At 48.2% G+C, this 17,463-nt stretch overlaps 1 protein-coding gene across 3 annotated transcripts in view; it reads left to right on the top strand.

Moving 5' to 3' along the window:
• The window catches only part of PDE4B (phosphodiesterase 4B), a 227,835-nt gene that overhangs the window by 162,248 nt on the left and 48,124 nt on the right, over positions 1-17,463 (top strand). For all 3 annotated transcript variants that reach the window (XM_071564558.1, XM_071564559.1, XM_071564560.1), the window contains one exon: positions 3,333-3,382. In XM_071564558.1, coding sequence (XP_071420659.1) covers positions 3,333-3,382 — 50 coding nt within the window. The remainder of the gene's footprint in view (positions 1-3,332; positions 3,383-17,463) is intronic.

A 17,463-nucleotide genomic window follows, 5' to 3' on the forward strand; every position in this document is an offset into this window, starting at 1 on the left:
ATCTCACCCATCCCACTGATCCCCCATCCCACTGATTCCTCCATCCCACTGATCCCACCCATCCCAGTGACCCCACCCACCCCACTGATCCCACCCACCGTAATGATCCCACCCATCCCACTCATCCCACTGATCCCACTCATCCCACCCATCCCACTGATCACCCCCATCCCACTGATCCCCTCATCCCACTGATCCCCATCCCACTGATTCCTCCATGCCACTGATCCCCCCGTCCCACTGATCCCCCCGTCCCACTGATCCCCCCGTTCCACCGATCCCACCCATCCCACCCTGGGACTGGCAGGCACTGTTCGCTCCAAGCATCCCACTGGCTCCAGCAGGGAAGGATGAGGGGCAGGAACCCATTCCAGAGGAACACCATGGTCTTGCCTCCCTGCTGCAGGTGTGAGTGGCATCACCTGGGTGCCCACTCCGCATTCCTCCTTCCAACACAGCCTTGTCTTTTACATCAAGCCCAGTGTTTTATCCTGGCTTTCCTCCTGTTGATTTCCGTTCACAAATTTTGATGGGAAGGAACTGCCACATTCCAAGATGGAGGTTAATAGAAAAACAGATGGCTGAAATAGATTCCTTTTTTTTAAAGCTTATTTGCTTTTTTGAACAGCTCGAGCATTTCAGCAGTTCCTAATGAGGAATCTGAAATTGGGGCCGGAAGGAAGCGAGGGCGTAACCTGTAGGACACACAGGCATCTTACAGTGTCCTTTTGAAAACATTCCCAGATTTGACTGAGGTTTGAAATCATTTGCCCAGCCAAAGCAAAAGCCATTAAATGTTTAAACCATTATATGCCAAACATCCCAATCCATGGCAGAATGTGCTTCCAGGCGCTGGGGAGTTTCCTGCACAGTTTCCAAACAGCTCTGCTGGGTCACAGCCGTGCTGCCAGCTCATGATTTTATCATATGTCTCATGATATGTGATATTTTACTTCAGCTTCTGCACTGGGGATCATGAGAATCTCAGCTTTTCTTTAACCCCTCCTCTCCCCTCTTTCTTCCTCCTCCTCCACCCATTCTGGCCTGAGAAAGAAAAAAGAGGATATTTGCTGGAAAATATGAATGTTAAGGGCTGGAGGGGAAAAAAAACAACAACCAACAGTCATATTTTTTGGACTTTAACGTCAGGGTTCTTAAGGCAGTTTCCTGATTGGAAAAGAGGAGAGTGTGATTAATGGGATTGGAGTGCCGGGGTTTGGCAATTGTGGCCCAGGCCATGGTCAGAAAGCATCCGGCGCCTGCTCCGCAATACCCGCAGGCAAGAGGGAAGGAGTGGGAAGCAGGAGCTGTGAACGCTCCAGTGGAGTGGTGGTGGCCAAGAAGGGACAGTCAAAACCCAGACCTCTTGGTCTCTGTGCCCTGGTTGCCACAAAAAGCAGGATGGGCATGGCCAGAACATAACTGTGAGGATGCCAGGAGCAGTGCCATTCGGGTGCCAGGAGTGGTGCCATTCGGGTGCCAAGAGCAGTGCCGTTCAGGTACTGGGAGCAGTGCTGTTTGGGTGTTAGGAGCAGTGCCGTTTGGGTGTTAGGAGCGGTGCCGTTCAGGTACTGGGAGCAGTGCCGTTTGGGTGTTAGGAGCAGTGCCGTTTGGGTGCCAAGAGCGGTGCCGTTTGGGTGCCAGGAGCGGTGCCGTTCAGGTACTGGGAGCAGTGCCGTTTGGGTGTCAGGAACGGTGCCGTTTGGGTACTGGGAGCAGTGCCGTTTGGGTGTTAGGAGCGGTGCAGTTTGGGTACTGGGAGCAGTGCCGTTTGGGTGTTAGGAGCGGTGCCGTTTGGGTGCCAGGAGCGGTGCCGTTCAGGTGCCGGGAGCGGTGCCGTTCCCTGTGCAGGCTCTGGAGCGGGGAATACCCTCCTGACTCGCAGTTATCCCTCCCTGCCCCTCCAAGGCATGTCTGTGCAGCGCAGGGTTTGGAGATACCTGGAGCGCGTCTGCCCCGATACTGGGAGCGCTGCAGCCGCGGCGCGGTGTCCCTCTTGGGGAGTTTCTGTTTTTGAGAGATTTCAAGATTTGCCTTTTCAAAGGCTCAGCAGAGGCAGGTCGGGGCAGATTTGCAGAGAAGTGTGTGCCCTGTGCTGAACTCTTCGAAGAATCTGGGTCCTGCACATCCCTGCGCAACAGCCAAGCCTTTGGAAGCGCAGGGAGCCTGCTGGTGGGAGCGGGCTGTGGAGCCCAGGCTGCCCAGCGCTGCCGGCGGGTCAGGAGGGCAGCACTGAGGGTGGAAGCAGGACTGGAGCTGCGTTCTGCTCCCAGAGATCTCACCTGGGCAGCCAGGCCTTCCCGGAGCACTTCTGAAGAACCCCCCGGAGCTACAATTGCAGCAGAATTGAGCCGCTCGCCTGCTTTGATTTTAGCTTCAAAGGAGAGCTGGCGAATAATGGATGTTTCAGTTCAGTGGCTGACTGAAAAAATTGGGGTTAGGAGGCTGGTGAGGAGAGCGTGGGGAAATCTGGCTGCAGTTAAAATGTATCCGAAACTTCTTAGGGAAGCAGAAGCCCAAAGTTTCATTTTTGGTCAGCCTGAAGTGCTGCCTTCAATCCAAACTGAAGTATCTTGATTTTGGTGTCAACTCTTTGTAACTCCTTTAAGAAAGAATTCTCTGATGATGGTTTCAGCTTGAAAAATTAACAGTTTTATTTGGCAAGTCTCACAGGGAACTATGTTGACATTTGGAGAGATACTGCACCTTTTTCCAGTCAGACCCTCTTGGCTTGACTTGAACCACTTTTTCAAATAGCTGTTGGTCTTTCTGAAATCCAAGCTTTGCTCATGAAATTGTTGCTCCCAGTCAAAAAAAAAAGTGTCCTTCAGCTGTTTCTGAGCTTAACACTGGTGACTGCAGCATCTTCTTACTCACTTCAGGAGCAATTCAAATGTTACCTGTAGGGTTTAAAGACACATTTCTGACCTTACCTGTGGCATTGCCTTGCAGCAATTTGACATCACTTCAGAGCCCATTCCAGACTCTGTAGGGATAAGTTTTCTGGGAGAAGGCCTTGACCCTGGGGAAGCCACTGACCCTTTCAGTCACCAAGACAGCCCCTTGCTGACTTCCAGGTGTATTTTGAGCAGAAAGTTGCTCAGACTTTCAGCAGGAAGTTGCACATGGGGTGATGGCACATTTCCAACATTTGTGTGTGTGCCTTTCCTAACAGATCCGTCCACACTGCTCAGCAAAGCCCTGTAAAGTGTTGTGGGCTGCTTTGTGAGAATGACAAAGGGTTTTTAACTGGGGAGTTGGTAGTTTGAACTGCCATCAGGGTTTGGAATGATAAAATAATACTTACTGACAGTATTCTTTATCCCTCTTAGGAGATCTCCAGCCACGAGTCAGCCACCTGTCTCCAGGGTTAACCTGCAAGGTACGTGTGGGACTTTGGGAATCACCTGCAAAGCCAAACTCAGGTGGCACTTATTGCACAGTTTTACTCACAGCTGCTTCTCTGCCCCCTCCCTGGTACAATTCTGGGCTCACAGAGCTTCTTCTGGGTTAATCCTGCAAAACCAATATGGGAGAACCTTCAGGCTCAAAATATTGTTAGTTTTTTAATGGTTTGGTTTGGGGTTTGTCTTGTATATTAGCTCAGGAGATGAACATGATTTTGGTTTGATAGTCATGGCCACACTGACTGCTGCTCTCTGAGTCCCTGTGTGCACAGGCCTGGACAAGCCCCAGCCCACGAGCCTTGAACAGGCTCAGACACAGCTGTATTTTTTTTTATCCTGTTTATTTCAGTTTGTTTCCATGTGATCTGTGTAAAAATGGCAATCCCCAAAACCCTCCTCAGGTGCAACTTCCTCTGCTTCCTGCTGGGTGACCCCCGAGGGGGCTCAGCACCAGGGCAGGGTGGGGTGGGCACGATGTGGGGGCTGCTCAGGCAGGGAGAGACACTGAGGATGAGGAGCAGAGGCAGCTGCTGCTGACTTAGCCAGGCTGCTTTATTTTAACCCCTGGTGTAGCCATGCAGTGCCAAGGGCCTGTTGGACCCCACTCAGGGTCAGAGCTGGCCCTACTTGCGCTGATTCAAAGGTTGCTCCCGCAATGAAGGAGATAAGATTTGGAGCAGTGCCCATCTGTAAGGTTTAATCTCAGCCTTTCCAATAATTACGTGCTTGGAGGGGCTAATAAAGCTTAATTTTTATAGCCTGTGAAGCCTGAATAACTATAATTTCCTTTTGTGCTGTGTGTTATTTATTCTCAGGGGACACGTAGAGTCCCGAGGACTTCCAGTTTAGGTTCCTCCAAACTTGTTAATGGGATGTGGAAACCTGTGATGCAGAAACAAAACTGTCCAACACGATCTTAAGCTTCTCTTTCACTCCCTGTCTGTGAACAGCGTGCAGTCTGAACTAGCAGGAATGCAATTCCTCACTGCATTTGAAGTTGGTTTTAGCAAGACTTAAATTTCGTGCACATGTGAAGAAAAAATAATGGAAAATTTCATAAGCTTTCCACAGCTCTGTTTATATAAGTTACAGAATCTAATAATGAGGAGAGAATGCCCTTCCAGGAATATTTAAGTTAATTTTCTTAACATTTTCTGTGGAAAAATTTGCTTTCAATTTTTAACACTTTGGGGTATTTTTCTACAGTATTTCCAGCAGGAGTTGTAGGATAATTGTTACTTTTCAGCTAACCCAAACCTCTGATGCTGGGAAATCATGAGAATTCCTTTGGGGCTGAAGGGTTTGATACTCATAATTGTAGAGCAGGTTTTGTGTTACCCTGCAAAGGCTGGATTCCTGGCTCCCCAAGTAAATGGGTTCTTAACCATCAATCTTAACTGCTTTTACATGAAGTCTTCCCATGAAAGAACAAAAAGTCAGTTGTATCATTGCACTCTAACTAAATCATCACACTCTGCAGGTAGGAAGAGCAAACATTTTTGAGACTGATGGGAAACTCTGATATTTCCTACATGAAAGCAGCTAATATTGACATTATTCACAATCATAACACCTTCAGGATGGACAAGGGATCAGACCCAGCCAGGAGGGGTTTAGGAGGGGCAGGTCCTGTCTGACCAACCTGATCTCTTTTTACCATCAGGTGACCCACCTGGTGGATGAGGGGAAGGCTGTGGGTGTGTCTGTCTGGACTTCAGCAAGGCCTTTGACTCTGTCTCCCATAATATACTCCTGGAAAAGCTGGTAGCCCATGGCCTGGACAAGTGTACCCTCTCCTGGATTAAGAGCTGGCTGGAGGGTTGGGCCCAGAGAGTGCTGGTGAACGGAGCTGCATCCAGCTGGTCCCCAGTGGTGTCCCCAGGGGTCTGTGTTGGGCCCAGTCCTGTTTAATTAACATCTTTATTGATGATTTAGATGAGGGGATTGAGTCCATCATCAGCAAATTTGCTGATGACACCAAGTTGGGAGGGAGTGTCGACCTGCTGGAAGGCAGGAGGGCTCTGCAGAGGGATCTGGATGGACTTGAGAGATGGGCTGATTGCAGTGGGATGGAGTTCAACAAGGCCAAGTGCAGGTCCTGCCCTTTGGCCACCCCAAGCCCTGCAGCGCTCCAGGCTGGGCACAGAGTGGCTGGAGAGCAGCCAGGCAGAGGGACCTGGGGGGACTGAGGGACAGGAAGCTCAACAGGAGCCACCAGTGTGCCCAGGTGGCCAAGAAGGCCAATGGGATCCTGGCCTGGATCCAAACTAGCGTGGCCAGCAGGGCCAGGGCAGTGACCCTTTCCCTGGACTCTGCCTTGGGGAGGCCACACCTTGAGTGTTGTGTTCAGTTCTGGGCCCCTCAGCTCAGGAAGGACATTGAGGGGCTGGAGCGGGGCCAGAGAAGAGCAACGAGGCTGGAGAAGGGACTGGAGCACAAGCCCTGTGGGGAGAGGCTGAGGGAGCTGGGGGTGTTCAGCCTGGAGAAGAGGAGGCTCAGAGGTGACCTCAGCACTGTCTGGAACTGCCTGAAGGGAAGTTCTGGCCAGGTGGGGGTTGGTCTCTTCTCCCAGGCACTCAGCAATAGGACAAGGGGGCACGATGGGCTCAAGCTCTGCCAGGGGAAATTGAAGTTGGAGATGAGAAAAAAATTCTTTGCAGAAAGAGTGCTCAGGGATTGGAATGGGCTGCCCAGAGAGGGGGTGGATTCCCCATCCCTGGAGGTTTTTCAGCTGAGCTTGGCCGTGGCACTGAGTGCCATGATCTGGTAAAGGGACTGGAGTTGGACCAAGGGTTGGACTTGATGATCTCAGAGGTCTTTTCCAACCCAATCCATTCTATGATTCTATGATTCTATAACCCTTTACTTTCTAAGGAATTTTCCATTTAAATGCAGCAAAAATGGAGATTTTTAGGGATTTTTTTTCAGTGTTTTCAGCTTTTTTTTCCCCTTGATGGCTTCTGATGTGGAAATTATGAACGGAAGGAGAGATTTTCCTATCAGAACACTTCCAGTTCTGTGCCAATGGCTCCTGTGGCTGAAAGGATGCCGAGTTTTTCCTGAAAGTTTTGCAGAAGGAAGCAGTCATGTTTTGATTGGGACTAGGCTGTGTTACATCCCTCTAGATAAAAGAATGTGTTTTGGAAAGAAATGGATTTCTGTTCTCTAGGATGGTTCACCAGCAAAGCTTGGACGTTTATTTTAGCTCTCCCCTGTCCCCCATTGATTCATGGATTTACCACAATGCATTGACATCACTGGGAGCACGTCCCGTGTGTCTCCTCTTATTTGTCATTAGGGGAGTGATTTATATCCCGTTCTGAGAAGTGCAGAACTCAGGGTTTAAAGCAAAGGAGCCTGCATTAATAAAATTACCCTGGAGGGAGAAAAATTCCATCCAGCATTTGCACTGCAAGCAACACATGCCAGCTGTTTACTCCAGCTGGAATATTACAGGCTTTGTCCGTTGTTTCAAACCCAGAGCAGCCAAATCTGCTGCTGGTGTTGCATCACTGAGGACCCAGGCCCGTGGTGAAATAAATGAGCTGTAGTAAAATGAGGAAATTCTTTTTTGCTTTCATTTTCTTGAAACTGTGAAAACTTCTGGCCAGGTTTTTCATGGGACAAAGTGCTTTGAAAGCCACTGCTGGTGTCACTGTGAATTTCAGGGCTTTCTTAACCTTGTCACCACAGCCAGAGTAGGAAGAGGAATATGTATTGAACATCCTGTGTTTTGTCCTTGGTATCAGCTGAAGTAAATCTGGCAGATTTTTCCTGTTATTTTGTTATAAGTGCAGATCACAGGAACGAACAAAATCGCTTTTATGAATTAACCAAGAATCCATAACAAGGAAATAGGGAACTGTAGCAAAAAGTACGTAAATCCTTAATTATCTGGTGAACTCCACACGGGGAGGATAATGGGAATGCTGTGGTGTGTAGCATCGTGGGGTCATGAACGGGAGCTACCAGCACCTCCTCAGGCCTTACAGAAACAATGACACAAACACATTGGCACACAAGTGGCTGTGAAGTTTCTTTCTCCTCTTCCCCTTTTGTTCCCTTTAAATGCCACCTCTGCCGCCGTTATGTTCGTTGACCTTGAGGGGAGAACTCATTGCAGTTACAACTTCCTCATGAGGGGCAGAGAAGGGGCAGGCACTGATCTCTGCTGTGTGGGACCAGGGACAGCACCCAGGGAATGGCTGGAGCTGTGCCAGGGCAGGGACAGCACCCAGGGAATGGCTGGAGCTGTGCCAGGGCAGGGACAGGGCACAGGGAATGGCTGGAGCTGTGCCAGGGCAGGGACAGGGCACAGGGAATGGCTGGAGCTGTGCCAGGGCAGGGACAGGGCACAGGGAATGGCTGGAGCTGTGCCAGGGCAGGGACAGCACCCAGGGAATGGCTGGAGCTGTGCCAGGGCAGGGACAGGGCACAGGGAATGGCTGGAGCTGTGCCAGGGCAGAGTCAGGTTGGATCTCAGGGAAACTTCTTCCCCCAGAGGGTGGTGGGCACTGACCAGGCTCCCCAGGGCAGTGGGCACAGCCCCAAGGCTGTCAGAGCTCCAGGAGTGTTTGGATAATGCTCTGGGGCACAGGGAGTGACTCCTGGGAATGGATTGGGCTGGATGGTTCCTTGTGGGTCCTTCCAGCTCAGGGATTCTGTGCTGCCTTGGGCTCAGCAAATCCATCAGCACTTTCTCTTCTTTGTTCAGCTCTCCCCTCCCCTGACACCCCTGAATGGTCTGCAGTTCCTACCCATCTGATTCAACTAGTAACATCTTTAACCAGCAACAAGTCTGGCCATTCCTGCTTTGTTTTGTTCTTCCACATTTGTTGACTTCACTGACCCATCTTCCCTCTGAATTGAATAATCTTTCACTGGTTGCCACCTTCAGCCTAAGCCTCTTATTCTTCCACTCTTTCTGCTACAAACTTTTCCCCATCTATTTTGTTCCCTTTGTGTTATTCCAAGGATTTTTTTCACATTTTACCACGTTCTTTCTCTCAGCTTAGCACAGGATCAGTGCTGTTTGCTTGCCTTGACAGTGGTTGTGTGCCTGGTTTTAGCTGGACTAGCACAATTCCTCATGCCATCCCCTCACCTTGGGCTCTGAGGTACCTGAGCCCCTTCCTGCCCATCAGAGGTTGTGGAGAAAGACCATTCCTAGTCATGATACACCTGGGAGTGAGAAGCCTCTTGAATGACCAGGGACACAGTGGGGAGGTGGCACATCTGAGGCATTTGCAGAGACTTCTCAGCAGCAGGCAATGCCCCTTGGATACTCTCAGCACTGAATAATTAGAGTCTGTCCTCCCAATTAATTATACACCCAGCAATATAATAAACCCTGCCCCCCCTTGCAGCCCTTGGCTTGGGGGTGCAGCACTTTGGGGTATGGCACACATGGGCTTTCCAGGGCTCATGGGATTCCAGCTTGGTTAAAATTCCTCCCTGGGGATGGGAGTGAAGGATTGGTGTTTTTCTTGCTTGTGCCTTGGCCTCTGCTTTCCTGTACATCTGCACGTTTGTCTGCCCTTCTCACATGCCTTTACACGACCTCAAAACTTGCACTCTTTCATTTTTCCTGTGGGTGTAAGATGTACACAGACCCGTGCACGAACGTTTGTATAAAGCATAAACAAAGACTGGATAATGCTGGTGCTTGTGCTAATGAGAGCCCAAACTTTTGGTAGGAGTTAACGAGCCCGTGTGCATCAAAGTCAGCTCTGGGTTACAAATACCTATAAATCCCAGGTAATTAGTGTGGAGCTGGTGCTCTTGCACCACCCTCCCTCTGCCTGGCGTGCAGAGAATGGCTCTGGGCACACACGAAATTCATTTTGAAATTCTGTTGATCTGCTGTGAGTTTGGCTGAAGATTTGACCTTTTGATTTTGAGAGCACTTTCAAAAGTCAAGTGGATGTGGTGCTTTGGACCTTTACAAGAGTGCAGAGGAGCCACGTGTTACCAAGCAGCTGACCTGAAGAGTAACTGTTTGCGTGCCCAGCAAACTCAGTGGTGCTGTCGACTTACCTGAAAATATTATCACCCACACATATTATTTTTAAAGGTTGCAGTGCCAGGATGATGCAGATTATTCAGAAACTCAACAAAACTGTGAAAGAAATCAGATAGATAATCAGCTCAATGACGTGACTGAGGGCTGTGGAGTGATGAAGTGATTCTTGCTGCTTGTGAGATGAGAAGTGCGTTTCCAAGGGAAGTGCCAAAGTTCCCTACAGGAAAAGCGAGCGGGGCTGAGCCTGCGGGGGGAGCGCCGAGGCCCTTCCCGGCGCTCCGGGGGCAGTTCATTCCTGCCGGGAGTCCGCTCCGCGTGTTGCGCCCGCCTGCGAGCGCACACCCCCTGCAAGTTGGACTCATGCATCTTAGTAAGTATTTCAGTTATGCTATTGACGTCAATGCAGTCATTAAATAGATTGCCGGCCCTCCCATCGGCAGACCTGTGCCAAAGACCTAGAGGCAGACACATTTTAAAAGAGGAACATCAGGTTTTCTTTTAGCGTTTGGAGAGAATGAGGGAAAAGTTTCTTCTGAAGTCACTGCGCTCTGCAGTAGGGGTGGGTTTTCCCTTAATTTTCCAAGGCTCATTTTCTGCGAAGATAATGGCTGTGTTTTATTGAACACACGTTTGGTATGTTACTGTTCACGTAAACGGCTCCAAATGAGACTAAAGAGCAATTTTTGTGATCAGCTCAGGCTGAAAAATGACACTGGTTTTAGGTCTCCCGACTAGATTTATTTGTGTACTGAGTGACAGAAGGTATTCAGGCAAACCTGCTTAGCCTTTGACTCCCGAAATTCTGCAAGGATTCATTTCATGACATCTATATAAGAAAATAGCCTTCATTTCTCCTCGGCAGGCTCTGAAGACATACAAGCTAATCATGACTCCATAGCAACGGATAAAAACTGTTTTCCCCTCCGCCCCACCTGTGGATGTCACATGAAGATGCTACACGTGCTGCTGCCATCAGGAGCCTGTCACTCCCCGGGGCCAGCTGCCATCTGTGGCTGGGGCAGGGATGCCAGCGGGACTCCCTGTGTGCACTCCCACTGTCCTGCTGTATTCCTGAGGCAGGCTGGGCTCTCCTGGGCTGTCAGGACAACCATTCATCCCCTGTGGGAGATACCGGTCTACCAGAGCTGGAGGCAGCTCTGAGCTGTGCAGTTCCCTTTTCCCAGTGTCAGGAATGGCTCTGGACAGAGGCTCCAAAGGGGCTGCAAGCTGAGAATCCCAGGACACACATAGATGGTCTCCTCAGCCAGGTGGAGGGAGCACCTTTCCTTTGACAAGAGGAGCAGGTATGTGTTAACAGCAGCAGCAACGTGTTCTGGAAGAACAGCCAGGGAGTGAAACCTCTGGGGTTTTGTTGAGGTGGTCACTTCACTGATGATCCCACTGGATAAATCCATAGAAACAGTCATGGTTTATTCACAGGGCTCTGTCTGGTGGGTGGGTTCCTTTGGAATGGCCCAGACAGCTGTGGACCCAAGGTGGCAATGAAGAGACCTTGGGAATGGCACCATCCCATGGTGTCCCCAAATCCACCCTGCTCCTGGAGCACAGGTCAAGCCCTGGCAGCTCCGTGTTCTCTGCTCACTCCCATCCCGCTGGATTGCGTCAGGCCTCTGCAGAGACAATGAGGCTTTGCCCTTGCTAATATCAGAGTCGATACAATCTGTGTTCCTTTTGTTTGCTGCACAGTTGCTGTGGGTGAGATTTTGACAGCGCAGCCTTCAGCGCCCTGAATCAGTTCCATATGAGAAGGAGAAATGTGTGCTGGATCAGAGCGAAAAAACAGCCCAAACCAAACAAAACCACCCAAACCAAACTTCTGGCAGGCTGAGTTATTTTTTTTAGGTTGTGGGGCATGGTCCGTGCATGCCTTAGTGGTGAACAGGGTTCTTCTTCTTCCCACTGCTTTGAGCCCCTTCAGCTTCCATGTCTTCAGCATTTTCCAGCCAAGAGGGAGCTGAAATGGTTTCCCAAAAGCACCCACCAGCTCATCCCCACAGGAGCTCTGTATGTTTGTCCTTCCTGCCTCAGGGCAGCAGCATCGTGTCCTGGCCACAGCTGGCCATGGGACTGTGGGGCTGCATCTGCATCCCCATGCAGAGACATTCCCAGAGCCATCAGCCTGTCCTGGCGTGGTCTCAATGTCCTAAACTTTGTCCTCCTGCAGGATCTGGTTCCAAGTGTAAGTTGCTTTCTTCTCGTGTTTTAAAAAGTATTCATAATGTTGTGTTTTGGTGCTCAGGGGCCAAATCATTTGGTTTGTAGTTGGGCAGGAATTCCTGAATACTTTTTGTAATTCTTAGTCTTGGTGGGAGCAGGTTTAGGTCCAGTTTGGAGGGTCATACACAGAGGTTCACATCATTTGGTTTGTAGTTGGGCAGGAATTCCTGAATACTTTTTTGTAATTATTAGTCTTGGTGGGAGCAGGATTAGGTCCAGCTTGGAGGGTCATACACAGAGGTTCACATCATTTGGTTTGTAGTTGGGCAGGAATTCCTGAATACTTTTTTGTAATTCTTAGTCTTGGTAGGAGCAGGATTAGGTCCAGTTTGGAGAGTCACACACAGAGGTTCACATCATTTGGTTTGTAGTTGGGCAGGAATTCCTGAATATTTTTTTGTAATTCTTAGTCTTGGTGGGAGCAGGTTTAGGTCCAGTTTGGAGAGTCACACACAGAGGTTCACATTATTTTTTTGTAGTTGGGCAGGAATTCCTGAATAATTTTTGTAATTCTTAGTCTTGGTGGGAGCAGGTTTAGGTCCAGTTTGGAGGGTCATACACAGAGGTTCACATCATTTGGTTTGTAGTTGGGCAGGAATTCCTGAATACTTTTTTGTAATTCTTAGTCTTGGTGGGAGCAGGTTTAGGTCCAGTTTGGAGAGTCACACACAGAGGTTCACATCATTTGGTTTGTAGTTGGGCAGGAATTCCTGAATAATTTTTGTAATTCTTAGTCTTGGTGGGAGCAGGATTAGGTCCAATTTGGAGGGTCATATCTGGCCCTGAAGGACAGAATTGGAATTCTCTGCCCTCTGTAGTGACATTGTGCCCACCAGACTTTACTATTATAACAGTTGTAATCATTAAAACTTTCAGGAGCTTTCAGAATCAATATATAATTTGGTAGAATTAAAAGAGGGACTAAAGGATTGCTCATGCACTTTTCCCTCTCTTCCCAAGCAGAATTCCATCCATCCTGACGTGGTTCAGACTCACCAGTTGCCAACAGTGCTACTGAACAATGACCATTTTGATTGTTTCGATGTTCAGATCACCCAGAAACCTTCTGGGTTTATCATCAGTATCTTTTCATCTCCTGATTAGCTAAAAATGATTTCTGTAGTCAAGCATGGTGTGCTAATTAATGCAAGCATCAGGTCATTGTGCAACTGGGCAAGAATGTTGCACTGAGTTAACGAAACATTTTATTGGGATATTGTTTTCTCTAAGAAGTAAATGACAGTCTTGAGGATGGTATAATTCAGTACTTTTTTGCCAGGCAGGAAACAACTGTTAATTATTAATGGTTCTTAATCAAACATTTCAGTTTGTTCAAAGTTCATTCAGTTCCATGGAAATGTATAGTATTATAAAGATGTAATTTTTTTAAGCAATAGCCTTTAAAACATCTAAATAAGCCTGACCCTGTGGGATATTTTCACACCTAAAGGTATCACTGATTGGCTTTGGTGTGCATTCCAGGCACTTAATCATTTTAGGAATTCAGAATTTAAAATAAGAGGAAAAAAAACCCAGAATCTTGCAGGGTGTTGATTAGACAATTAATGTCTTGATTTTGTGCTCAGTTCTGTGCCTGTGGAAGGCCAGTGAAACCACCAGCCAGGAGCAGAATCAGCCCCCAGGTCAGCACTGGGTTCTGTTGAGCCAGGATCAGCAATTACTGTTCAGTACTGAGGAATTACATAGTTAAATCTCAGTTTAAAGGAACTATGCATTTTAATGCAGATATTCCAGTATGAGTATCCTGCTTTTTAATGCAGATATTCCAGTATAAATATCCTGCTGTCGTAAATACACCTTTCCAAGAGGAAATTAATCATCTGTTCAGACTAAACTCCTCTACCCCACCTTCACACTCTTCAAAAGGTTTTTTCAACAGACATTTTTGCCTTGTACCTAAAGGACTGCAGGTTCCAGGCACTGGAAGTGAAGCTTTGGATCCAGCTTGCCAGGTCCCTTGGAGCATATTCCAGACACTCCAGTGTTTTCATTTAAAGTGGGCTGAATCCAGTTAGACCTTTCATGTCACAAACATGTGATTAGGGGAGTTTTACAAGCTTAGCACTTAATACATAAATGGCTCTAAAATGTCACATTTTACAAGCAATGTATTTTGCTTTAAATACCATATATTAGGTTGACAAGAGCAGGAGATGGGCAGAGCAACCTCTGTGTTCTCTGAAAAACTGGTGTTTTCTGAGAAGTGGAAAAGCCAGCCTGTCTTCCTGCTCCCCTTTCCTCCCTCCTGCCTCCTTCCCCATCTGAGTTTCATGAGAATTGTCCTGAAATCCTGGCCCTGCTGTTGCTGACTGGAGTACAGGACGTTTGGATCTGGGACAGCCAGAGAGGATGTGGGATAACTGTCTGTTCTGTGGGGACTGTCACCCCCTGTGCTGAGCACAGCCTGGGGCCAGTCCTGCCAGCAAAGATTCCAAGAAGTAAACATACACAAGTGCAGGGTTTGTTGGAAAGGGACCTTGCTGGCATTTGGCAGCTGTGAAATGTTTTCCTCCCTTTTTTCCTCCAAAAGGTCTTCTTGAAGAAGAGAAATCCAGACACGAATTTCCAGGGTAACTGGAGTGTTTTCTGGTTTTGCAGTAATACTTTATGGACATGGTCCCCACCAGCTCCTGGTCAGATCTGTGTGCTGGGTCTTCAGCTGGATTCCAGTTCCTTGGGCAGGGGATTTCCCCAAATTCCTGTTGCTGAAATGTCACAAAGTGTTTGCAGCTTCCTGGGTTTCAACCCTATTGCAGGAAACTTTGAAACTCTTCCAGTCCCTTCCAGTGGGAACGTCCTGTCCAGGTGAAAGCCGAAGAGCTGCTGCTCACACCCCATAGATCAGGAGGAAGAAAGTGAAACCCAAGCAGAGATGCTGCTCACACCACATTTTTCAGCAGCAGCTGCTCCCCCTGAGCCACCCTTTGTCCCACATCCAAGTGTGGTCTGCTCAGCTCGCTGCTAGAAAGGCTCTCACTGCACTTTGCCTCCAGTGGAAACTTGTGTGCTGCCTGAAATCAGATGTTTCACAGAAATTGTCTGAATTTCACCGAATTTATTGCCCAGAATGAATGACAGTGTGAATGACAGTGCCAGGGCTAACATGAGGTGCCTCTGATATGCTGCTAAATGTGAGAAAGAGTGAAAGGTGCCACAAAACATAACACTTAGAGCAGGAAAACCAACCTCTGGAATAATCCACAGCAGGCCAGCCCACAGCTGACCTTCAGTGGGGAACATTTCCATTTCCACGTCCATTTAATCTGATATTTGAACTGAGCTTGTTAATAAGGGGTGCCTTTAATGCTGACATTTTGATTTTCTTGAACTCAGATTGAGGTGCTTAAATAAATGTATTTTGAGGCTTTAATTAAGTGGATTTTGAGAGTGAAAGGCTGTTCTTACCTCTGCTGGTTGTAGCCATTTGGGCAGTGATTACACTTCCAAGTCTGCTTGTTGTTGCTGGGGTCAAGTTTATCCCCATCTGTCCCTTCAAGGCATCTCTCCAGTGTGAACAGCCTGATTTGGGTCAGAACCAGGTACAGGAAGTCACACAAGACTCAGACCTCCAGGTTTAATGATCTTTCGGCTGAAATGATCCAGATAAAGAAAAAGGCCTACAAATAAAGCATTACCTGGTGTTCTATAATACCAGTTTCTCATTATGGATAACCAGGAAATGACTCTGATGTTGTCCCTCTGGCAATATTGAGGACAGTATGGTCTGGTTGTGCCCCATGTCCCAAACACACCTTTTCAGAAGTGATGACTGGGGTGTGATGGCCTCAGCCTGCAGGTGACACAGGGATGCAGAGCAGCTCAGCACATGGAAGGATTAATATGGAATAGTAAAAGCTGTCAAAACAAATGATGCTGGTTTGGAGGATCCTGACATCTCCCTCTTCCTCCCCACCCTGTTCCCCGTGGGACTTGGCTGTGTGATTTTAAACATATTATTCTAAAAGGCTGTACGTGCACTCTGGTAAACATGAAGCACAGTGAGTCACAGCACGAGCAGCTGAAACTGTGCTGTGGGAGATTCATACAGATGATGAGCACAGGGGATGTTTTAGCTCTGCTGTTTTTGCTCTGCTGTCAGGCCCTGCAGCCTCAGGAGTCTGAGTGCAGGGACTCGGGGCTCACTCGGAGCGTTCGCAGCCACAGCGTGTGGACGGACAAAAGGCGACTCCACACGTCCCAGGGTGCCACCACAGAGCTGTCTGGCCACTGGCTTCACACCTGAGGCATTCCACCTTTTCAAAAGAGGGCCAATGTATTAAGAAAAAGCTTTTTTAATTGCCTGTGCTTTGAGATAGTTGAAGCTCTTTGTGCTGGTTGTGCTCTCTGGCCCTCAGTGAGCAACACCCCGACTTCCCCCAGTGTCCGGCGGTGCAAGGGCAGATCAGAGATAGGGGTGACTCACAGCAGCACAGCACAACCAAATCATAGAATCATAGAATCATAGAATCGATTGGGTTGGAAAAGACCTCCAAGATCATCAAGTCCAACCCTTGGTCCAACTCCAGTCCCTTTACCAGATCATGGCACTCAGTGCCACGGCCAATCTGTGTTTAAAAATCTCCAGGGATGGGGAATCCACCCCTTCTCTGGGCAGCCCATTCCAATCCCTGAGCACTCTCTCTGCAACGAATTTCTTCCTGATCTCCAACTTCAATTTCCCCTGGCAGAGCTTGAGCCCATCGTGCCCCCTTGTCCTATTGCTGAGTGCCTGGGAGAAGAGACCAACCCCCACCTGGCCAGAACTTCCCTTCAGGCAGTTCCAGACAGTGCTGAGGTCACCTCTGAGCCTCCTCTTCTCCAGGCTGAACACCCCCAGCTCCCTCAGCCTCTCCCCACAGGGCTTGTGCTCCAGTCCCTTCTCCAGCCTTGTTGCTCTTCTCTGGACCCGCTCCAGCCCCTCAATGTCCTTTCTGAACTGAAATGTGTCCAAACAGCCCATTTTTTGCAACAGGCTACATTCTTGGGTGACTCTGCTCAGTGCTGATATCTCTGGGTATCAGCTCGGGGCTGACAGTCCCACTCATTTCTTTGGGAGGCAAAATAAGGGCAGAGAGTTCAAATGAGGTAAATCAGCAGGTATTTATTTACCCCTTGGGTACATAAAATTTCTATTGTAGGAAAACAGATTAAAATTCCAAACTAAATCAGTTTTTTAAGCTTCCATTCTAAAGGATAATGCTTTCAAGTAATTACATTTAGCCATGAAAAAAACACCATTTAATTATATTTTATAATTAATATCATTAAAATATCTGGCAGGGTGGCTCAAAACGTAAGGGATGACTCTGTGTCCTGTCTCTCCGTGGCTGCAGACACAAAGGGTGATATGTGTCTTAAAGAATTCCTAAGGATTATGGTTGGGATGATTCCAGGAACCACATTCTTAACTTTCATTTTGAAGAACTTCAGGAAATTAAATTGAGAGGAAATGCAGGACAATTTGGGGTTAAGTTGTGACCTTTTAACCTTCCCAGGGGCCAAGAAAGCTGATTTAAGCAGGTCTAACATTTTAGCAGTGGCTGTTCTGCACGGCTGTGGTGATGTGGGTGGCTTTGTTCTGACCCTTGTTTAACATTTCTGAATAATTCTGCTCGTGAAGAGCTCAGGATTATTAATAAACTTTGTCTTTACACCTGACGCCAGTGGCCAAGTGGAGCTTTTCAGGTAGATCAGCCTCATACTTTGAACTTCCAGGATTCATCCCTGAGGTTCCTCTTCCATTTCCTACTCCAGTATTTGTTTCACCACAAAGGA

Source organism: Pithys albifrons, chromosome 10 (genome assembly GCF_047495875.1).
Source record: "Pithys albifrons albifrons isolate INPA30051 chromosome 10, PitAlb_v1, whole genome shotgun sequence".
Classification (NCBI taxonomy): domain Eukaryota; kingdom Metazoa; phylum Chordata; class Aves; order Passeriformes; family Thamnophilidae; genus Pithys; species Pithys albifrons.